Genomic DNA, 23,831 nt, shown 5'->3' with positions numbered 1-23,831 from the left:
TGTATGGAAAGGTATATTGTTTCCATAATATGTTATGAAAAACATGTCTCCCTTCCCTAAGCCACCCGTCTGCCTTTCCAGAGGCATTCAGTGCTAACAGTTTCTTGTACATTTTCCAAAATGAACATATAAATGTATTTCCCCGTTATTGTGTAGGTGGTATTATGTTGAACATCCTCTGTACTTCCACCACTGCGAATTTTTTTTTAAAGGTTTATTTACTTGTGCATACAGAACTGGGGTACAGGCCAGAGGTTCAGGGGTGGTGAGAGGCTTCACCAGAGACAGAGTGGGGAGCAGAGCAGGCAGCTCTGCAAGTACATTGCTGAGGGGGGCAACGGGCGGGTCAGGAGAGGTCTGCTGTGCCCTGTGGGTCACTCCCTGGCCAGTCAGAGATTGAATTGGTGCTACAGTAGCTGTCAATAGCGTGATAGCACTGTGTAATCCCTGCATTTTTATTTATTTTCACCATTTGCTGTCTTTGCCAATTTTTTCTTTTTTAAAGATTTATTTATTTGTGCATACAGAACTGAGGTGCAGGCCAAAGGCTCAGGGGTGGTGAGAGACTTCACCAGATACAGAGCGGGGAGCAGAATAGGTAGATGGACAAAGTACACTGCTGAGGGGAGCAGCGGGCGGGTCAGGAGAGGTCTGCTGCGCCCTGTGGTCACCTCCGGGGCAGGCGGGGATCGAACTCATGCAGAAGTGGCTTTAGATTCTCAGTGCTGTGCTTTAACCTGCTGCGCCACCAGGGAGGGCCTGTCTTAGCCAATTTTTAAAATTTTTAATAAAATTAAGAAAAATTTATTTTTCTATAAAACAAATTTATAGCTCTTTTTCTTTTGGCTCTTTCTTCTAAACTACCTTCCCTCTGTGAAGAGATACCACATTCTTTCAGATTTTGGGCTAGGTGAGGGCATCAGGTGGGCCATGCCTACTCAGGACTTCCCAGTTGCAGAACCTAAGACTTGAACATGATCATGACTTTGTCCGACTCTGAGCATGATCTTAGCCAGTTCGTGTTCACATCTTCATGCCTGGGGCTGGTCGAGCCTGGGGAAGCCTGTCTTCCCAACTGCACACTACTCAGGAGCATCCCGACCAGTGTTTTCACTTAGTAGAATACTTGACTATCAGGGATCCAGAATGTGCCTGAACGTGCCCATTCGCAACTCTGCGCATGCCGTCCCGGTCCACCTTCTGCACTGGCCACTGGGCTTGGGCTGCTGATTGAGCTGTTGCCGTCGTGTGGCTTTGGTCGCTGCAGCGGTGGCGGGAGGCCCACACTCGCCTTCTGGCTCACAGACCCCTGCCAATTTTTATTTTTGAATATTAAGCTTCACTTGTTGATTTTCACTGTTAATATGAGCTAACGCTGGCCCTGTTATGCTGCTTTCTAAATTTTAAAATTACATTTAATTTTGGTTTCTTCCTTTTTTTTTTTTTAATGCAGAAGGTGGTAACTAATATATGTATACACACATAAAAAAATAGTCAAACACACAGAGTGAAAAGTAGGTCACCCACATCCTAGCTACCTGTTACTTTCCCCCAGAAGTCACCATTGTTTCCATGTGCTTGCTCCTTTTCCAAGGGTATTTACTGTAGCTATGGCTGTTTATATATTCCCTCAGCCAGGCACTCACATACAGTAGCTTGCTGTGCTGCACACAGTTTACGCTGACCAATTTCACCTAAACATCTATTTAGGAGGTAATGATAAATGTTTACTTGGCTTTTAACATCTGTTTTAGACACCGTTCTAAGCACTTGATGTTTAATTATTAGGTTTGCAGTAACTCACAAAGTAGCTACAGCTATTACTGCTGCACACATTGTCTAGAGGAGGAAAGTGAGGCAGAGAAGTTGAGTGAAGATTCCAAAATTCAGTCTTGGTCTCTCTGGTCTTTCCATGCCACTGACTCATACTATACTTTACACCTTTTTATATTAGGTTATTGTATAAAATTGCAGTTTCTGTGGACCAGAAATGGTTGAATATAGCAATTCCATGTGGTTCAATCTAATAAACAGAGTTGTCTCATTTTTAAAATAGCAGCCTTGGCCTCCATGTGTAGATGCCATGATGTTAGCAACTCCTATTGGTTGATACTTAAATGGCTTCCAGTTTTGCTTTAACACACAGTACTGCAGTTGAGGTCTTTTTGCTTGTGTTATTTTAACATGTGTAAGAAAAGGAATTTTGGTGCTAAAGGGCGTAGACATTGAAATTTACATTAGGAAATTGCCTTTCACAGATTATACCACCACATTTGTAGGTGGATGCCTTTGAGTGTTGTGTTTCATACAAATGATAGCTTGTGATCTGTTTTCCTAGAAATCTTAATCTAGATTTTGGGACTTAATAGTTTTGCTTAATTGTGTTCCCAGAGACATTATTCAATAACTCTTCTAGTTACTCTGTGCTAAAAGGTAAGTTAATGCATGTTTCAATGAGTTTACTTTTTTTTTTTAAAGATTTATTTATTTGTGCATACAGAACTGGGGTATAGGCTAGAGGTGCAGGGAGTGAGCCAGAGACAGAGTGGGGAGCAGAACAGGCCGACTGACGAAGTCCACTGCTGAGGGGAGCAGCGGGCGGGTCAGGAGAGGTCTGCCGCGCCCTGTGGATCAGCTCCAGAGTGGGATTGAACTCGTGCTGAGTTGCTTTAGCTTCTTAGTGCGGTGCTTCAACCACTGCGCCACGAGGTAGGGCCCAGTTTACTTTTTAAAGTGAATTTTATTTAAATACAGGTTGAGATGACTTTTCTTGAGTTTTGGATCGCTTTCTCTAATTTTAATTGTCAGTCATATCTTAAGTTGCAATGAAATCACTTGATTATATGATTATATGCCTATAAAACTCCACTTTTAGAGACATCGATACATTTCTAAAATTTACTAGACTAAAGCTATTGAACATAATTCTGAAAAAGATAAGTAATGAGCCAGGCAATGAGAAAATGGCCCATATATTAAAAAAAAAAGAAATTCAGTAATGAAAGTAGAAATGTTTAAGCAATGACACGTTGTTTCTCAGAAGAGGTGTCCGAGGACCTTATATCAAGACAGCAAATCATAATTTCACATCGTGAACCACTTAAAATACAAGTTGAATTGCAGAGGTCTTGTCCCACCAAATTCTTTTTTTAATGTTCACCAAAGTGAACCAAAGAGCTTTTTTTTTTTAAAAGATTTATTCATTTACTCATATAGAACTGGGGTGCAAGCCACAGGTGCAGAGGCCTTGAGGGGCTTCACCAGAGACAGGGCGGGGAGCAGAAGAGGCAGATCGACGAAGTCCACTGCTGAGGGGAGCAGCGGGTGGGCCAGGAGAGGTCTGCTGCTCCATGTGGGTCACGTCCAGGGTGGGGGACTGAACTCGCACTGAGGCGGCTGCAGCTGCTTGCAGTGCTGTGTCCTGACCCTTTGCGCCACCAGGGAGGCCCCCACTGAACTCTTAAGCCTCACTCTTGTCTATGCCAGGAGAGCCCTGGTGCTCACTACACCCAGGTTACGTTTTCCTCTTGTACCGCACCCCTGCAGTTTTGCACAAGGTTTAGTAAGTGCTAAGTGAACAGGAAGTTTAGGTACATACATTGCAGCGTTTTCATAGTTCGAAGTTTACATGAATTTTCTTCAAATGCTGATGATTTTTATATCTTATAAATCTCTTTTCAGATTTTTATAATTGCTTTTGCTTTACCTTTTCCTAAGCCCATATCTTCCGATTGTCTAGACGTGTCAACTAGACATATTTTTGGCTCCCAGGCTTCTTGCCTTCCTCCTGGTATTTGAAGGATGAAGGATGCCCATCCTGTGCTATTGCAGCTTAGTGGTGGGTGCTGCAATGCCTTCCTGTGCTGTCTCGTGGGTGAGCAGTTGGGATTTAGTTTATGTTTTCAGGCACCCGCCTTCCCATTGCCGTCTGTAGAGCCTTACCTGGCCTTTCTTGTTTACTTTTGATTCCAGCTATTTTTTTTTTAAATACTACTTAGAGCTGCTAGTTTCACTTTGGTGAGCAGAATGAGGTGCTGGTGAATGGGCCTTTCAAGCTAGATCACATTTACCGCTTTTCTGTCATGGTGCGTATTTTCCTGAACTGTTTCCAGACATGCACAGCACCTAGAGTCCAGTGTTTCCTTGCAGGATCTAGCGTGGCGTAAGGTGTTGACTGTCAGTGTTTGTTGATCTGAAATGTTAATTTGAAGTTTTCTGCTAAAGTCAGGTTTTGGATCACCTTAGTGTGTGGTATAGTCAGATGGCCCATTGCCAGAGGCCACTATTAAACGCCGTTTTACAGATGCAGCTGGAGATGGGGAGGTGGATCAGGCCGTGTTGCCCATTTCCCCTTCTTTTCTTTTTTTTTTGGCAGAGAAACTTCTCCATGTCTGTAAACAGTGCTGCTGTCCTGCGACTGACGGGCCGAGGTGGAGGGGGCACGGTGGCGGGGGCTCCTAGAGGCCGAAGTTCTTCCAGAGGGCGAGGTGAGCCGTCACGCGAAGAGAGGAGTCGGGGAGGAGGAGATTACACGAGAATATCGCAATACTTGATTTTTAGAAAACTGCTCCTTGACATTACCTGCATTCTAAATGTCCTGAACATTTGTTTTTTGTGCCATTTTCTTCAGCGTATCTGCTCTGACCCCCTGATTGAAGCAGAGGAGGGTGATTCTGGTTTACAGGTCTGCATGTGAAGGGCGATGTGTAGCTGGTGCTGGTTGACTTCAGCACATCCTTGTTACACTCCTTGTCCCGGCGGAGCCTGAAGCATGGAGACCCTGTGACCGGAGGGGCCGCACCCAAGTGCTGCGGGCTCTGTGGCGGAGGGCTCTGTGAGAGGTGTCTTTGCCGGATGGGCAGCAGGAAAGGGTGTGAGGTGGAGTGTTGCCCCCAGTGCTTTCAGGGCAAGTCATAAGATCCTGGCCTGGCCAGGAAGAGGCTCGCAAGCCAGCTGTCGCAAGTGCCTAGATGACCGCCCACTTTGTGTGTTGCAAGTCTCTAGACAGGGTTAGAAAAAACCCATACTGAGAAGTAAATGAAAGGCTGAAAATTTTACTCTGATTTTTGTTTTTTTTCCAATTGTAGGTGTGGGATTACCACATATGCTAGGACTAGCACATTCAGAATTTAGACAAACCGGGACTGGGACGGACGCAGTCACTGTAAGAAGGACATGAAACTAGTCGAGGGAGTAACCTGACTTCGTGAAAAATGCTTTTCTCACCTTGTTCCAACCCTGATTCTTTTTAATGATCTCATAAGACCATGCAGCTGTGGTTCTTGTCTTTCTTAACACTGTGTAACTTGTTGCTTAAATAATGATCGTGACTCTTTCTTGAATAGGCAGAGATAAGATTAGATGATTATTATCCTGCTTCTTTCCAGCTTGAGGAAACTTGGATGTAAAAATCAGCTGACATTCAGACTTTAAATACCATGAACTTTTAAAATTTAAACGGATGAGGAAACCGAATAAAATCATCTTCTTTCTGTTTTATCTGGTTAGGATGTTTAACGATAAAACAGATCCACACAACTATCAATCACTGTCTTCTTCATCATTAAAAGAAAACATATTTTAATTCCCCAGAGTGTAAAAGATCTGAGATAATAGGACAGTCCTTTCAGTGTAGCTTTATGAGATTGGTCATTTTCTTTCACAGAACATGTTGGGGAGCAGCATTTGTAGGTGACTATGGGCTTTGTAAAGTTCTGAGGAGGGTTTCTCTGTTTTGCAAGTTGGAAATCTGTAGAATCTTAATCTTTATTGTGTGTCCACATACGAAGCTTTATAACACTTTTAATGTTTTAGAGAAGATCGGTGCCAATTCTGGTCATAACTGGTAGAAAATATTTTGTATGTGGTAGCTTGTTTTTTTTTTTTGTCTGAAGACTTCAATTTTTTTTTTTTTAGAATTAAACAGTTTTTAAGGTGCTATTTACTTAATGGTTTTCCTGGGGAAGGGGGGCGGAAACCTGTTCTCTAAAAATAGAGGGGACATTTTTCTTCCTCACCGAAAGTCATTGTTACAGGGGATTCTCTAGTTATGTAGCACTATTTAGGATGTTAAATAAAATGTATACAGGTCCTGACACTGGGAATTGGATGTTAAGTCGACACAACTGGAAGGTAACTAAGATTATCATAGTTCAGCCTATTCACTTATGTTTTAAAGTAGTAAATACCTGTGCTAGTTAAGAGTGTTCATTGTTCTTGAAATTACTCACATACAATTCTGTGCATTATGTTTGCATTTCATAAGAAGGTCATGTGAAAACATAACTATTCTGAGTCAATTCATGATAAATTGTAACCTAGAAGTAGAACTATTGCATGGACTTTTAAATAATTATTGACTCACGTATGTTTAACTTTAAAATGCATTCATGCTTATATGAGTGGTATCGCACAGTGTGAAGATGACTTATATTTGCTATATAAGTGCAGATATACTGCCTTCCCTCTCCAGTCTTCTGTCCTTTGTGTACCTTTCTTGGGAAGCCCTCAAACCGTACAGAAAACACAGTGGAACACAACTGCCATTAAGCAGTTGTGTGTCTTTCTGACCCTGACCCTGCAGCGCTGTCACTTACATAAAGGCACTCATTTTCACATGTAGTGCTCTCTGGATTCATTTTGTTATTTATTTAGCAGGACACATTTTTTTTCAATGTCAGAATTTTTCATCTGTGACTATAGTGTTCTAATGAACTGTTCATCAGAAACAGTTCTTTGCTGATTAGGTTGTTCCCTTTTTTAAAAAAAAAATTGCATGAATAACTTCATACTACACATATTGGCATACTTGTGTGATTTTTTTCTATTAGGAAAATTCCCGTGAGTTGACTTGAATTTTAGCACTCTCACCAAAGTGACTCAGTAAAGGCCAGATTACAACCGAACCACTGGACTCCGCACTACACTGTTCTCTTACCAGCTCTGATTTAGAGTTAGTGCTAATCATCTTATGTAAGGTTTGAACAAAAGGGTGTGTGATGGGGGCTATGGTGATGGCACATGGGTGAGTTGGTGATGGGAAGTCCATGAGGATGACAACTGAGATGGGAAAAGGCACAAAATGATGTAAAAATAAACTATGATAATAAAAAAAATTTGGTTGCTGTGAAACATTTAAGGATTTCATAAAATCGATAGTTTAGAGTTTATACTGTGAAATTATCCTTTCTCTGAAGTTGTGTGAAACATCTTAATTTTTGTACTTAGCTTCTAGACTTTCTTCTCTTCTCAAGCTCCCAAATACTCATTTTTATTGAAAGCAATCCAATAAAAGTTGTAATTTATGGTAATAGGTCACTGGTATTTTTAGATAGTAACTACTGAGCTTTTCACTAAAGAGCTTACTATTGACAGCATTTCTTGACCAGGACTGGGGCTAGGGGCCCCTCTGCCAGCTTTCCAGGGTGTGTCTTTCAACCTCCTGTCGTTCAGCCACTTCAGTGCCACAGGCCTCACTGCATTTTGCAGGTGGAGACAGAACTCAGAAGTTAACTGTGGGTGTTGAATGCGTGCCTGCTAGTGACAGCTGACTGCTGTTTTTCCCCCTTATTTTCAGGCAGAGGCAGAGGTGAATGTGGTTTCTACCAAAGAAGCTTTGATGAAGTAGAGGGCGTGTTTGGTCGAGGAGGTGGCAGGGAAATGCATAGATCGCAGAGCTGGGAGGAAAGGTAAAGGATCCAGACCTCGGAATAACGGTTCTTGGTATGAAAACCATTTCTGCTTTCTGCAGAGGTTTCATTGAGTGCTGTTAATTATTGAACATCAAGTTGTATGTTAGCAGTGTTTTCCTTATTTAAAGGAAGAAGCATTCTAGGTAAAAAGATGAATACGTTAGTGCCAGCGTCAATATTTACAGTTAGATTTGCTCTTTGATTCGTATTCACTGGGACACATTGACATTTTACTGTTGGTTCCTAGTAAAACACCTCTATATTGTGACTTTATATGAAGCCTGTCAAGATAGGTGAGGCTGATGGCATGAATGTATTTGTACAGAGGTGTTCACTGTGATGATTTTTATAAAACATTTGGAAACAAACCAAACTACTTAATATTAGAGCTGTTTCTTATATAATGGTGTATCTGTACGATAGATACCTATATTAAAGGTAGAACAATTTTGAAAATATTTAATGATATGGGTAAATACATTTTTAAAATAGTATATAAAACACTACAGCATGTATCTAATTTATTTAAAAGACTTATTTATTTGTACATACAAGAACTGGGTATATAGAGGTGTGGGGGGTGGGGGAGAGGATTCACCAGAGACAGAGTGGGGAGCAGAATAGGCAGATCCACTGCAATACCCTGCTGAGGGGAGCAGAGGGTGAGACAGTATAGGCTTGCTGTGTCATGTGGGTCTCCTCCCTTACTGGGGACTGAACTTGGTGAATATTGAACTCATCCTCTAACCCTTTGTACCGCCATGGAGACCCCACATGCATCTAATTTAAAAATATAACATGGTGGCCTCCCTGGCGGCCTAGGGCTTAAATCTCAGCACTATCACTGCTGAGACTGAGTTCTATCTGTGGCTGGGGAGCTAACCCATATATGGCACAGCAGACCTCTTCTGTCTTGCCTTTTGCTCCCTTCAACAGTATATTTCAGAACATCGGCCTGTTCTGTTCCCCACTCTGTCTCTCGTGGACCCTCTCATCATCCTTCTCTTCTCCCCCTCCTCCCCAGTCGCCCTCTGGCCTATGCAAAAATAAAAAATTTAAAATTAATATATATATATATATTTAAAACATGGACAGTAGAAACTGTCTTTTGGTGGGTGAGATTGTGGATATTTTGTTTTCATCTGTGTACTTTTCTGTGGCTTCCAGATAATAGCCAATAACCGTGTGTGTGTTTTACAAATTTAAAAAAGAAAGAAATGCTGTTAAATAGAGATAGGAAAGTAGATGTCATGGATTGAAAAATTACATCTCTCTCAAGCTTTGGTGAAGCTTATTTTGTCTTTTCTAGGGGTGACAGACGTTTTGAAAAACCAGGTCGAAAGGATGTAGGTAAGGCTTTCTTACTGTTTTGAATTATTTTTATCTGAACTTACGTGATACTAATTCTTAACAAGACTCTCACAATAGGATCTATTTACTAAAAATTGACTCAGTTACCCACACCTCTCCAGTAGATGGGGTTGTAGTGCTGTTTGTAAGAAACCAGGGGAGGTGAATATACGGCCATTAGGGTTCATTTAATTTCACTTTTTAGGTCTTTGTGTTCTCTGCAAGGACCTTATCCTTTATTAAACTATCCCATGCAGTGAAATTTCAAGTTAGTAGACAATCTATTACCTTCTTTTCCAATGTAGATAGCGTCTCATAGGTGAGAATAAGTGGGCAAATAGAATGTTTGCTTTTAAATCAGCATAAAGGCTGAAACTGTGAGTGCTCTTAATTTCGTCATTTAATTCATCTTGCCTATTGATGTGTAATCATCATTTTTATGTTTTCTTTTGAGATGATAGCAGTCAAATTATAGTTCAGTATCCATTGGATGATGGGAATATAGTAGGAGAACTATAAGAATTTCAATGTTTATGGTGAATTAGTTGCAGCTTGTAGTAAACAACTGTTTAAGATAAACGTTTTCAGAGATTTAAAGGTACTATATTATAAATTGCCAGTAGGTAATATCTGAGATAAAAACAATCTTATTGTACCATTTACAAACATTACCATACAACCTCCAAATATCCAGAAATGGGAACAAAGTTCTCCAGAGTATATAATTGTATCTGACAGTAATAGTTTTTATAAACATAGGTTAAATATGTAAATATCATTCAGTGATTTGTATTATTTTTTTAAAAAAACTAAGTTACAACAGTCAACTCATTTTAATGTATCAGTGATACAAATTTTTCATTGATGAATACAGCTGTGAGAATAATCAGTTGTATTTATATTTGACAAAAACCATTAAATGAATAGAGCATGAAGAAATTTGGAACAGACTAGAAAGGTAACTCAGTCTTGTTACTACATTGTAGACTATTGGATAAGTGTATCTTAAGGGACTTCACATGCTTGTCTTACTTAATATTCTTGCCAGTGAATATGAAGAGGTAATGAGGAGCAGTTTAAAGAGTGGAGGGTTTAGAAATCTAACCTTTCAGATAAACGTGGAGGGGCTAGTAATGACTTGCAGACTTTTTCGGATTATATAAGAGTGTATAGACTTATTTGTTAGTCTGCAATTACTGAATTCCTACTCACATACTAGGCCTTTGTATCAATGCTAAATAAATAGTCCTTTTCTTCAGATGACATGGTTGGGGTGTTGCCAGAATTTCAGTCATTCAGCATCTAGGGATAGTAATAGTGGAACAGTTGGAACTGTTAAGGTAGAACAAGAGTCCAGCTCTAATCAAATGGGAGTTTGAGAATAAAGTGTTGCATAAATAAACAAGAATTTAAAATATGGTCTATCTGTGTAACAGCAGCTTGGTGGGTGATAGACAGCCCTCATCTGATTCTGCATTATGCTAATAAGTGGTGTGATGGTACCTCATGCTGTCCCAGAACAGCCTAAGTATTGTGTTCAGTAGTGGGGGCCACACTTTGAAAGGATCATACATAGGAGCAGGAGCCTTGTTACATAGGAAACGTTTGGAGCCTTGTGAAGGGGAAATGCATGGCGGAAGTGTGGGGCTGTTTACATTGGAGGCAAGGCTGTGGGCTGACAGGTGGAGAGGAGGGTTTATGGGGTCACTCTGCAAATATTTGCTTACCCGTCATGTGAAGAGGAATTAGACTTAATCAGTGTGAGTCTAAAGAGCAGTTTAAGGAGAAGGTACTGACGTTACATTGAAAAGATAGTAACTAGAGCCTTCCGAACATGCTGTGTTGCCTTGGGAAAGTGGTGAGTCCTGTCATCAGTGGCTTGACGTCAGCCATTTGACATAGTCACAATTTGATTGATTGGGGCAGATGGTTATAAGTTCATCATTATTTGCTGTTTTTGTATTTTAACTATGTTAGTCCTGTTGTGGCAGTTTTGCCAGCCACCCAGCGTTAAGGGAATAGGTTCATTTCTTTGCACCTAATTGGTGTGTCTTTGAAACGGCATGTTCTGCATAACTAAATAGAAAGTTTTTTCTACTAAAATACCAGTATAATTTTCACATACATGTTTAAATATAGTAGCTTTCAGTGGATGCTTTGTGATCACATATGCTCAGTTCAGTTATAGTAACTGTGCTCATGAATCTCAGTTTTCTTGTGAGCAGTCCACTTTTGCTGAAAACGTGGCTTAGAAAAAAATTGCTTGTGACTGTTTCTAACAGTCTGTAAGAAGAGCAGCACTAAACCAGTGTGCTGGGATGCAGTGACTTGGGGGTCAATAGGAGCTCTCCTGTGACAGCAGACTAAGATGGCTTGAGACTAACGGGTGGAGAATGGATTGTTGTTGTTAAGATTCGAGGTGTTTTATGTCATGTTAGTGTGGAGGAAAATGGGTAGAACTACCGACTTCTAGGTAGGAAACGCACTTAATGACTATGGACATCTTAGGGTGGACGTGAAAATAGAAAAAGGCCAGTGACATTGAAATTATAATTCTTAACTTAGTAGCAATGGATGGCCACCAAGAGCGAGATAGTTGTGCTTCATCATGTATGATTTTGTAAGGATGAAATTAAAAGATCATCAAAAATTAAAAAGTGATCCAGGCGATACCAGCAAGTGGGCCCCGTGTTAATACTAACAAGTGCATTTTGGTGTGAAATGCTTCAAGGAGACAGAGTGGCTTTTGGTTACGAGGCTTGCACACACGTCAAGCCCAGCTTTAGGCTTTTTAATGCCTCCTTGCCTTTGTTTTGCTGTCATGCTCTCCGTATTGTTTTCCAAAAGCACTTGCCAACTTAGTTTCAGCGTGGTCCTCCTGACGTGTGTCTGAGATGCCGCCCCTGGACGACCAGTCGAGCCACGCTGGCGAGCCGTGTAGCCCGCATGGGCTGTCATCGCAGCCCCAGGGCTTTCTCCCTCCTTTCTGTTTGCCCTCCATACGCCTTAATGTGGAAGCTGTGTCTTTGAAGTAAGCCAAAGAGCCATGAACAATATTTTCAGAAGCTTTTTAACATCCCAGACAAAAATCTTTGATTGCATTTCTTAGTTGTCTTTTTGTGAAACATTTATTAAATAACATTCATATACCCATGGTTTTTTGGTATGTATGTGTGATCTGGTACCTAGTTTTCAGATCCTAACTTATGTGTGCCCGGGGTGCTGTGAGCCTCAGCTGCTAGGCACCTAGATCCAGCTCTTGCTCCGCTCCTTATGTCACTTTGGGCAGCTTCATTTCACTGTTGGGCTTGTTTGTGTTCTCTGTAAGTGATGTGGAACCCTTAGGAAAAAACATACCATGTAAATCTTCGATACTACTTTATTTTTACAGGTTAGGTGAATCTTGTTACTTTATTATAGAAATGAAAATTCCTGCTGTCTACAGGTATTACATCAGTCTTGGGTTTGGAAAAAAATCTTTTGGTCTGGCTAGTACTTAAGAATGCCTAAGATTTCAAACAGCAAAAGTTTACAATAATTAAGTTTCTGTGTCCTTGATATTCTTCTGCTATTATCAGTCTTAGACCACTCCAAAGTTCTTCTTTATTTTCTTTTCCTTTTGGTCAAAGAGTAGAAAAATGTGACTTGCTGCTGTGCCCTGCTTTTCACAACTGCTTGCCTTTCTCAGTGTTTATTTCAAGAGAGGATTGCTGCCTGGGTCATCACCAGTGGGAAGGGTTAAATTTCCCCCTTTCCCACATAAACCCAAAGAAATTTCAGAAAAGAAGAGTAGCCACAATCTATTTGAAATATGATAAGGTGAATATTTTGGTTCTTGATTTGAGGACATTTGTCCTATTTTTTTTTTATTATTTGTTTAAATTGAAGTGAAAAGTTTTAAGGACAGTTTTAAGCTGTAGGTAAAGAAAAAAGGTTCCTATTAATATATATATATAAAACAAGAAATGCAGCAGAAAGAGCGTCATTTTCATGTATTAGATTTGGAAAGAAATAATAGAGTTCATCTAGTCCAGCCTCCTACTGGTGAGTAAACACTCATTTTGTGTTTGTAGAAAAAACTATTTGATGTTGGAAACAGGAATTTGGGTTTGAAAATACTTTGTAGCCTAATTATTTTTGCTTTATCTATTGAAGATTTTTTCCTAGTTGGATTATATCTATCTAAACCTTTCTAGCTACAGAGACTTAAGTATATTTGCATTTATGAGTTACTTAAAATTGTCTGAATGGTATTTATACCATTAAATGGATCAGAGCTATGAAGGGAATGTTTTTACTTAGCTTGGAAGCCATTCCTATCAATAGTGGATTACAAGTTTTAGATCACTATTTGATTATTATGCAAGGTAGTTAGAAAGTGGACCTGGCTTTGTCCTGGCCAAAAATACCACCCTGTACCTTCTGTTGAGATTAGTGCTCGCACTCTGATCACACTCTGCCTTAAATAAACAAATGTATGTATATTTCAGTGTCATGCTTATTAGATGCTTTTAGAGTTACATGTAAATCTAGACTTTGCTGTTTATTTAGTGAGTTTTTGCTCTTAGCTGTTAAAATAAGAGAATGATACTTACCCATGTTTTGAAGTATAAAGAACCAAAGGAATGATCTTTGTTGTCTTGAAAACAGTTTTAAAAGGATGTTCACTAAATATTGTGAAATCATCTTTCTACCCAGGGAGCTAGGTTTGAAACTAGATTGTTGCTTCAACTTGCAGATGAAAATGAGAGATTTATGGTTGCTTTTCTTTGAGTTCAGCTGTGTTGAACTTCACTGTTCATTTTACCTTTATTACTGGTATCATGCCACATTCTTCTGAATTTACCAGCAACATTTCTGTGTAAATATCTGTCACTGAGATGCACTGATTTCAGCAGATAACCACAGATACAAACTTTGTAAAGTAGAATGTTGTATTTCCAAAATGAGTATTGTTAGCTCAGCCATTTCTTAGGGACATAGGCTTGATTACTGTGATGTAATTGGCATCGGAAAACATTAGATGAAGGAAAAGCAGCTGCATAACTGGCTGGGTATATTTAAAACATTAAAAAGTAGGGGCCTGTGGATGCCTCTTACTCTGTGAGTCCTGTTTCAGAGATCTGAAAATTGTCAATGCTTTGTCCATTGATACAGATATCCAGGTCAGTCCTGTTGGGGCTTTTAGACACCAGAGGAGTTGGAAGTTCAGGGACAGTCTTGTCAAAATTCTCCATCTTGATTTGATATTCACCCTTGGCACCTCGGGTCAACAGCGATGCAAAACTGTGATGTAACATGATCTCAGAGGGCAGGTAGGATGTCCTCCTTTGGCATATTTCTCCAGTGCCTTCCTGCATTGCTGAAAGGAACACAACTAATTCAAAATGGGTAGGGCTTTCATGCTGGAGCAGAGTAGCCAGAGGACTTGATGGTATAATGGCATGATAGTAGGTTAGTGGGAAGATAAAGAATGGACATTCCTCAGAACTGATGCCGTCAAGGTGGAAGTCCACACTGGTCTGGTAGAGTTCACCATTTTCTCTTTCCTGGTAGAGTACAGCTGAGACTCGGACACTGGTCAGAGGACTGGGTCTCGTGTTGGCCACTTGGAAAATAAGATTAGGTTTGCCGTCTATGTGAGCTACTACTGCTAAGTCAGTAAATCGAATTGAGAAAGCTCGATTTTTTGGCCTGGCAATCTTCGCCACAAAGGCACCTAAATTAGAAACCATTGAATTTGTTTAGAATAATTGAGAAGAGTGTATGAAATAGTTACACATTTTTTGATGCTATTAGCTTACAAATGAGTCAGGAATTGAACTCATTGTTATGAAACTTCATTTCCTTGAAGAATTGTTCAAAGATATATACCTTCTAATGTAAAAATTATGATTCCAAAATGGGTAAGTAGTATTTATTTTGTTACCTCGAAATTTAGAACTTGACCCCCTTGTTTCTTACAGTCAAAGAAGTCAGTAAGTGCACCTTGGTTGAAAACACAGTTTAAGTACTTCAAGTTGAAGCAGAGTGTAGACTTCAGAGCAGAGTGATTTAAGGGCAGGAAGGGGGCAGTAGTAGGGTGAGTGTGATGACAATGGCACATCTTTTGTCTCTGACTCTAAGGTGATTTCATGCATACCTCCTGTACCCTGGAGCCAGGGTTTTGTGCCACATCTTGTTTGCAGACTGGTGAAGTCTACGAACCTCTTATCGGAATTATGCTTTAAGTATAAAAGTGAATTATACACAAACGACTTCAGATATTGAAATCCATTTGGACAGTAAAGTAATTAGTACTATATGTGCTTTATTATTCTATTAAATAAAAAACATGGGCAGTTTTAATACTAGACTTTTAAAGTATTTGTAGTGATGAAAATAGTAGCGAGTTCTATTCTATCAAAGTTGCAGGTGTTCTATTGCTGATGCTGTTGTTATTTGTTGCCCATGTTCATAATCAAATGAAATGCTAGATTTCATTAAGGGGTTGGTGAAAAAAGATGCAAGTTTTTCCTGTCAAGGCTCATGGATTCTCTGAATTTTATCTCATGACTGATCCAGTTTGATAACTCTTGTACAAGTGAAGTGACTTGTTATGTGTCAAAGAGCAGGTTGTCAGGACTCCTTCCAGGCCCCCTTGCGTGGCCTGCTGCTGCTGGGCCCAGATTACCCTCCGGAAGTGCGTTAAAGCCAGGTTTTCTTTGTTGGTTTTTAAAAATTTGTGTATCACTATAGAATAGGCATTGGTTGTATTTTATAGAGGAAAGAATTACATGTTTTCAGACTTATAAGCAAAATATCATAGTCTTTGGCCACATTTCTAGTGCATTTTGCTGAGGATATGTGTTAGGTGTATTTAACTTGTTTCTCTAACTTGAAATGCAAACAGTAAATGTTGAGAAAGATGAGCTCACAGGAGAAAATTCTAGCTCGGTCAGGAAAAAAAAATCAAATTCTTCTGTTCCAATAGGTACCATTTAAGTGTAGAATAGGTTTGTTCTTAAAATTTTTGCTATTGTTTGGCCCTGGTCTCTTTTCATTCTTACAAATTATTCTGTTAATAATGCAAGCATGTTACTCTGAAACAGTTGCTTATAACCAACTATACCCTTTCCAAAACACTTTTTTTTTTTTTAAAGAACAAAAAACAATTACCTGTGATAAAAGCCTCTAGCATGAGGCCTAGGAGCATTTGTATGGCAAGTAGGGCGATTGCACTTGGACAGTCACCACTGGGAAACATGGTACCGTAACCAATTGTGAGTTGTGTCTCCAGAGAGAAGGAGAACGCAGCTGTGAAACTGGTGATGTACTTGACACAGATAGTGTGGTTTTCGGGAGGGGCGTCGTGATCTAGCTCCAGATCACCATTCATCTCAGCTAGGACGTACCAGAGCACTGCAAAGACAAGCCAGTGGACAACAAAAGAAGCAGAAAAGACCAGCATCATCCAACGCCAGCGCATGTCCATTAGGATCCCCCAGGCGTCCCGAAGATAGGCAAGGCCTCTCTGGGCACCATCCATTTGAAGTGTGCTGTGGCCGTCTTTCGTGACCATCCTGCGGTATCTCTGCGTCAGGAGAGGAGTGATGACTTTGCAGTTACTGCCATCCATCTCAGGCTGCGAGCTCTGAAATCGAGAGTAGATGAGTCAGCTCTTACCCATTTCACAGTTAGCGGTACTACATCCCAAGGCCTCGTTCACTTTGTCCTTTCTTTGCAATGCTTTTCTGACTTCTGGGCAGGTTCCCAGTGTTGATAGTGGTCTAGGAGGGAGACAGGAGCTCTCTTACTGTTTTTATGAATGACTGTTAAAATACTGTTTGGTGTTTTGACGTTTACATGTATATTTTAAAATTCTGGGGCCAGGGGTAATGATTCAGGTCAGTTTGATGTCCCTGTCTTTCTTGCACACGTATTTGATTTGACTAAATATACTTGTAAATATCAGCTTTTCATAATTATAACTAAATACATAATTAAAAGGAATGGTAATATATCCACTTCTTGTGTAAATAAGCGGAAAAAATTGGAAATGTAGTTTGAAAAACTGCATGTGGTTTAAAGCTAGAGTTACCACTAATACAAAAGAAAGGCTTTCAGAGATCCATGGTTTTCTACTATATGCTTTATAATTAGTCCATTGAAAATTTTCTAATTAGGCTTTGTTTTTGTCAGTTTGGGGCAATTTTCATGGAGTTTTTTCCTTCCCTGGTTGATGGATTGCTGCCCTTTTTGGATATTCTAGATTGTGGGGTAGAGACAGAATTATTTTCTTGGCGAAATAAATTCTAGGTAGAGATTCCAAGATAATGCTAGTTTTGAAAGTAAATAAGCCAGAAGAAAAAACTTCCAAGAATTCAGTGAACTAAAATAATCCTTAAGGTACCCGGTAATTTTAAAAGGTCGTTCATGTCATTGGTTTGGGCCTGTAACTGTTGTTCCCAGGGGTCATGCCTTTCTCTGTGCAGAGTCGGAACCTGATGTGGGTTTCCACATGGACGTCCTTGCCAGCGATAGGGTGTCTGGGAGACTCATCAGAGGCTCCCAGGGCGAGAAGGGGCTGCAGCTTTGTTTCCCACAGGCCGGCACCACAGTTTCTATTGGGCTCGTCCTTGTTTCTGCTGTTGTAATAAGTGCCCTAGGCGTGTGCACACCCCCCTTTACCTTTTGAATGACAATGACACGTTAGAGGGGACCAGAGGCACTGGGAACTAGGCCACTGCTTGGGTTTGCTGGATCCCCCTGTGTCTAGGGACTTTGGGGGCTCTGGCACATTGGCCAGCGTGTGTGCTTCACTCCCCCTTTGTCCTAAGGCTAGTTTTACATCCACTGCTCATATTAGACACACGTAATTTCTTCAAGCTTCAGTTACTGTTGGAACGCCAGGGTGATTATTACATCTATTTAGATTAGGTGACCTAAATAGTTTGATAGTATACATTTTTAAAATAATTTCTTTAACAAATTGTAAATATCTTTTATTTAGTGTATTAAGTTTTCTTGGCACAGCTATTTAATGACTCCAGTTGCTAGGTTCATAAATGTTTCAGAAGACTTGATTTCTTTCCTTGTGGAAATAATAAAACCTTCATTAGCTGTGCTAGGTGCTTCATACTGCAATAGCGCTAGTCCTTTGTTTATGCTATCCAAATAGACATTATTATTCCATTTTCCAGAGAAGGTCAACAAGAATCCAATAGATAAAAAAAGGAATTTACTCTAGTTGACAGGGGTGGGGAGGGAGCTTAGATTATCACCCCAGTCTGGCTAATTAACACTGGTTAATTTTTTTTAAACTGTAAGAAAGTCTGTGTTTAGAAATTAAAAAAAAAAATCTTTTCCAAGATTGATACTGCATTCACAAGAGTTCTGGACAGCCAGGTTTTTAGCACTCCCTTAAATAGATACTCTTCATGTCTTCATAACTGTCTCACATATTTATATTAAGTCATTGTTAAAATTATATACTGACTCTTAGGACATAAACAATAAAATTTGCTTCTATATATTGCTTATTATACACCAAGATCATACCAAACATTGTATAATATTAACTCATGTGAGTCTTACAGTAATGGTTATAAATATTAGTTGCTTTTTTGTTATTAAAAATGTTCCTTAACTTTCACAGTAATAAACACCATTATTATTCCCATTTAGAGAACATGAAACTGAGGCATAGTGAGTTTCCTAAGATCACAAAAATTAGTAACTGGTGTTGAACCCTCTGTCATCTCAAGAATAGACATTTTGCTGGCCTTTCTGGTGGTGTAAGGAGTTAAGTCTCATCACTGTGAAGCTGTCCACAGCCACTGCAGCATAAGTTTGATGGGAGCTGACCCCCAGGGTGCAGCAGACCCCTTCTGATTTCCCCTACCTCCCTCAGCGGTGTATTTCAGTGGATCTGCCTGTTCTGCCCCCAACTTGGTCTCGCAGGTGAATCCTCTCGCCCCTATTCCCTTCCCCCCACTTCTAGCCTATACCCCAGTTCTTGTAGGCATAAATAAATAAAATAAATATTTAGTGGGGAAAAAAAAAGACATTTTCATCCCAGTTAGCCTTTGTGAGTAACATTTGTTCCATTTGACTAGGTTTTTTTTTAAGAACCACTACAAATTTCTTGCAACAACTTAAGGGATGCTTGGGTTTAGGCCCGTGATTTGTAGGCAAGAAGTATATTTTCAGTTAAAGAAGAGATTTGCAAAATTTGAAGACTAGTATAATCAGCACTATTACATGGTGTTGGTTTTTGATCTGCCAACTGGTAGAGTTAAAAAAAAAAATACAGAGAGGAGAATTTTTACATAGCATTGCCAAATTAGTATTTTGCCAGGTGAGACAATTCTTTTAAAAATATTATCCGATCATAAATGGACACTTGAAGACAGAAAGATCAATAAATGTTAGCTGTTTGCTTTTGTAAAGGTTGTTACTGCACTGTTCTTTATTGTTCCTTGTTTCCTGCTTTGTGGAGATGCTCATCATGGACCTGTAAGCTGATGCTGTTGTACTTAATGGAGCCTCTCGCCTGATGAATGCTACTGATCACTTTTGTTGCTTCCAAACAGCTTGGGGGAGCAAAATTCCATGATTCTTGATTTTCAGCCTGTCTTATTGACATCTAAAATTCATTACATGGGGATGGGGAGATTGCCTTTCTGTGTATACTGTAGCTAACAAAATTATTATTATTTGGGCTTCTTTAGAACTGTTACTTATAAGCAATGGCTTTTCTAATACTCTTACATGAGGCTTCTGCAGTTTTACTCTTTGTTCCTTGACTCTAAATTAATATGTGGAAAAATCTGTGAATAGGGACGCCTAAGGCTAATAACAAAACAGTGAAGCAGTGTCTTTGTATTTATAAAACCTTACTAGATTTTGTTTAGATTGTGAGGGGGAATGGAATAGTTAAGAGAAGTAAGATTTTGATCCTCCACAACAGATTATGCTGAAAACTCCATTCTTGGGACTCAGTGTCGTCAGTGTGGTTTGGACGAAGATAAGGTGGGGCAGTTCGCCAGACTCTGATCTGCGGGTCATTACCTAGCTGTGCTTGTGCAAGCTTCTGAGGCCCTTGATATGCTTCCTTATGTAAAGAAAGAAAACAGGGAATTGAAATAACATGACCCCTTAAAACTGTACAAGTTTGTATACTTAACTTCTATTTCTTTCAGTTGGTATGTTTCCTATATTATTTTTTCCCTATGACATTTTACATCTTACGTGGTATTTGTTGCTGTCTTTATATGTAGATTTCCATTCCATCAAATTTTAAAGTGTCTGATGGACCGCCATTATGTTTATATGATTGTATTTCCAAGTAATTATATGTCCCCACAGGCATACAAGTATTTTTTGAATGTATTTATCTTGGTATTATATGAAAGTATTTATATGATTCTCATTATCTGATCCCAATAGGACGTGGAGTCGAAGTTTGGGAAGGTGCGTGGGCCGTAAAATATTTGCCCATTTATAAATTTTGATGGGAAAAAAGTATTTTAGAAAAATGATAGTTTCACTGCTTCTTTGCTTTTCAAAATAATCAGTCATTCTCATTAGACTGTAGTACTTAAGATAATGTATTTTTGCCTATTTTTTATGTCTTAAAATTGGTTAGGATATTGGCTTTATAACTACAAATGTTAAATAATTACAGTACTATGCATTTGTTCACATCTGATATGAACACTGTAAGACTTTATAGTCTTACAAAGTATCTCCTATTCTTCATAATTAGGGCAAACCACGTGAGTTCTATTATATAAGCCCAGAGATTCTTTCATATTTTAGTGTTTTTTATTTGTAAAAGCATATACTAATTTCAGTAATCCATGCTTCAGAAGAAATTTAGATTAGGATGCTCATCCTTTTTTTTTATGGATTAAAACAAAACAAACTTTTTTGTTATTTGTTTCGGCATGTTTATTTAGGTGTCTTTAATGCCTTACAAAAGAGCAGCACACTGATTTTTTTTTTTCCTAGGACCTTTCTCATCTATTCATTTCTATATTATAATGAAGCACCAGTATACCTTTAAACAACTGAGAAAAAAAATTCCAGTAATGCTTTCAGTAGGACTGTTTTTCCACTTCTAAAATGTAAGGAAAGAGAATAAGGAACCTTAATCTGTGGTCTGTAGGTAATGTCTTTGTTTTAAAAATCTGTTGGCAGTATCTATAGCACTATCCCTATTTATCAATCAATTTCTTTCTCTGTCCCCTTAAGGAAATTTCAGTAAGAATGAATATTATCTCATGTACTCACCAGTTCTTTTGCTGGGTCAGCCTGTATGCACAGGTAGGTCTTGAGGAAACTTGTGGAGTCTGTCTGTATGAGGTAATTGCAGTCTACAAGTCTTGGTGGGTTCTCTTCTCCGACTGGACTTACAGTTCACATTCCTCTGTTTATAACGTCGTGGGGGCTGGTTTCAGCTGAAGCTGATGTGATTGGTTGCTCAGTCTGCAGGGGGCCAATTAGCTCTCATCATGTGGAAAGGAATGCTGGTTTGTTAGGAGGGCTTTCTTTACCCAACACAAACCTTAACAGCTCTGGAGAAAGCCTCCAGAACTGACTTGGAGAAGGGGTGCATTTTTTCCCCTCTAATCAGGACCGGTCTTTAGTAAGTTTGCATAATCTTACTTAAGAGTTTACTTGAAAGTTCAAAGGGATAAAATTCCCTGCAAGATTTTCTTTCAGCTGTCTTTCCTTATATATAGCATGTTGAAGTATGAGATGTTTCCTTTACTGATCTTTTTTCCTCCATTTCTTTGGGGAGAGATTTACTTGGATAAGGACTTTTAGGCATGAATTAATGAAATGACTTTAGTATTGTCTCTTTATATCCCATTTCATGAGAATGGCTACTGTTAGGTCTAGTTAGTACTATAGCTGATTGTATTATTCAGAATCTTTTTGTGCTAAGGAAATAGACTATTTTCTTCAGGCTATCTACAGAGACCTTGAATAGATAAGTTTGACTGTTGCAACCTTGAACTTACCTTTGAAAAACACATGTGTGAAAAAGAACTGGAGACATTTCTTTCAGCATGTTTAGTGTTATATAGGGTACATTTCCTGAGAAGTATGATGACATGCAGTAAAACATCATATTCAATCTATAGAAAATTTAACTGCACATGTAAATAGTGTAACTGGAAAATGCCTATGATCCAGCTTGGTAGCAGCATCGAGAGGAGCTGTGGAGCAGCTTTGTGTAATGCCTTTCTGGGCAGCACCTTTCTCCACCTCTGTTAACTGTGGATTTTAAAACTTTGATCAAACGTCACATGTAAGAGGATCTGAGAAACAAAAGCTGGTTGTTCAAAGTAAAATCATGGAAGGCCTGCTGAGAAAATTATTAATGTAGACCAATATAATGCTACTTAGAAAGTAAAATCCGCCTTTGTAGAGTCCTTCTCACTCCCAACAATTTAAAAAAAATACATTAATTCCTTCTTTGTTTTATTAATGCCAAACATTTCAATACAAGTCCAGACACAGCAGTGGAAACTGACCTTCAGAATTAGAGAAGGGAAAGCTTAAAGTGGGGGCTTGTAATGTGATGTTCATTCCCTGCATGTATTACTAAGAGTCTATCAGTGGACAGTTAACTGAGTTTGGGGGCGTAGGGGTGCACCAGAGTAAACACAGTGTAAACACTGCCTCTCCAAAAGTAAAGGAACTGGAGTGTGCCTGCCATGTGACATGAGCGACATAGTAGGCAAAGTGCTAGAAGATTTTACTAAAATTAGAAGCCTCTTTTCATAGTATAGGCTGAGGTTATATTAAGGCAAAATCGTTTGCCAGAGTGATTGTCAAAAAGAAATGCCCAAGTGAGGAAGTGTTTTGGTTCTTGGGTTTCTGCAGTTGAGGCTCTTCTGGTCTCTAGACAGTGATGCTGGATCACTGACCCAAACTGCTGACTGAGTGCACAGGGAGGGTAGGACGTTGCCGGGCTGTCAGCCTGAACAGCTGAATTCATTGCTGACTGAAGCTGCCAGGTGGGCTCGAAATGAGACTGATGCTGGTACAGATCGATGATCTGCTTACTTCACCCTAGAACACATGGGCCTTGGCATCCAGACAGAATCAGTGATCTGGAGTGGAGGTGGCTATCAGGCATCTCTTCTTTGAATGATCATAATTGCTAGATATTTGCTGGTTGGTTTTTTGTTTGTTTGTTTGTTTTTTTAAAGATTTATTTATTTGTACATACAGAACTGGGGTACAGGCCAGAGACTCAGGGGCAGTGAGAGACTTCACCAGAGACAGAGTGGGGAGCAGAACAGGCAGATCAACGAAGTACACTGCTGAGGGGAGCAGCGGGCAGGTCAGGAGAGGTCTGCCACGCCATGTGGTCTCCTCCGGGGCAGGCAGGAATCGAACTCATGCGGAAGTGGCTTTAGCTTCTCATTGCAGTGCTTTAACCCGCTGCGCCACCAGGGAGGGCCACTGGTTAGTTTTTTTAAATTCAGAATTATAAAGTAAGGTGCCAAGATCAGGTAGTTGATTAAATTAAATGTTCTGTTCCTAAATGTGTTTGATTTTCTGCTGAAGTAATCTAATGTGTGTTTGATTTTCTGCTGAAGTAATCTAATGTATGATCCATAGTTATTCCACACCACTCTGAACCTGTAAATGATAAGACCTTCAGTTGGAGGCAGCGTCATTGATTTCTTGTGTACTTATAAAGTATACTTAGATTTCTTGAATAGCATCTTTAAACTACTCTCTCTTCAGGTCTGCTGTGGAGCAGCTTTGTGTAATGCCTTTCTGGGC

General features: G+C 39.5%; 2 protein-coding genes across 8 annotated transcripts in view; one reads left to right on the top strand and one right to left on the bottom strand.

The window, feature by feature from the left end:
- The window catches only part of GIGYF2 (GRB10 interacting GYF protein 2), a 121,516-nt gene that overhangs the window by 39,942 nt on the left and 57,743 nt on the right, over positions 1 to 23,831 (top strand). For 5 of the 6 annotated variants that reach the window (XM_012727063.1, XM_012727073.1, XM_012727070.1 and 2 more), the window contains 3 exons: positions 4,376 to 4,487; positions 7,577 to 7,688; positions 9,001 to 9,041. In XM_012727063.1, the coding sequence (XP_012582517.1) occupies positions 4,376 to 4,487; positions 7,577 to 7,688; positions 9,001 to 9,041 (265 nt within the window). Of the gene's footprint in view, positions 1 to 4,375; positions 4,488 to 7,576; positions 7,689 to 9,000; positions 9,042 to 21,282; positions 21,351 to 23,831 lie in introns of those variants that run through there. The other variant, XM_012727077.1, reaches the window with a different exon arrangement.
- On the bottom strand, positions 12,377 to 21,393 carry KCNJ13 (potassium channel, inwardly rectifying subfamily J, member 13). 2 transcript variants are annotated; one of them, XM_004674191.2, is made up of 3 exons: positions 21,318 to 21,393; positions 16,436 to 16,674; positions 12,377 to 14,760 (listed from the first exon to the last, which is right to left on the bottom strand). In XM_004674191.2, exons 2-3 carry the CDS (start codon positions 16,657 to 16,659, stop codon positions 14,700 to 14,702), a joined length of 285 nt encoding a protein of 94 aa, XP_004674248.1. In that variant the 5' UTR covers positions 16,660 to 16,674; positions 21,318 to 21,393; the 3' UTR covers positions 12,377 to 14,699. The 2 variants fall into 2 exon arrangements, with proteins under 2 accessions (XP_004674248.1, XP_004674247.1); XM_004674190.2 differs by having other exon boundaries at positions 14,078 to 14,760; positions 16,200 to 16,674.

This window comes from Condylura cristata, unplaced genomic scaffold (assembly GCF_000260355.1).
Source record: "Condylura cristata isolate star-nosed mole 26May11 unplaced genomic scaffold, ConCri1.0 scaffold00002, whole genome shotgun sequence".
Classification (NCBI taxonomy): domain Eukaryota; kingdom Metazoa; phylum Chordata; class Mammalia; order Eulipotyphla; family Talpidae; genus Condylura; species Condylura cristata.
Note: the sequence above shows the minus strand (reverse complement) of the source record. Positions and strands in the feature narration are given on the sequence as shown.

Bases quoted from the DNA above. Each gene is read 5' to 3' on its own strand.
- KCNJ13 (XM_004674190.2), bottom strand. From the start codon at position 16,659: ATGGATGGCAGTAACTGCAAAGTCATCACTCCTCTCCTGACGCAGAGA. The intron at 14,761-16,199 runs GTAATTGTTTTT...TTTCTAATTTAG, and splicing joins GCTAGAGGCTTTTATCACAG to GTGCCTTTGTGGCGAAGATT.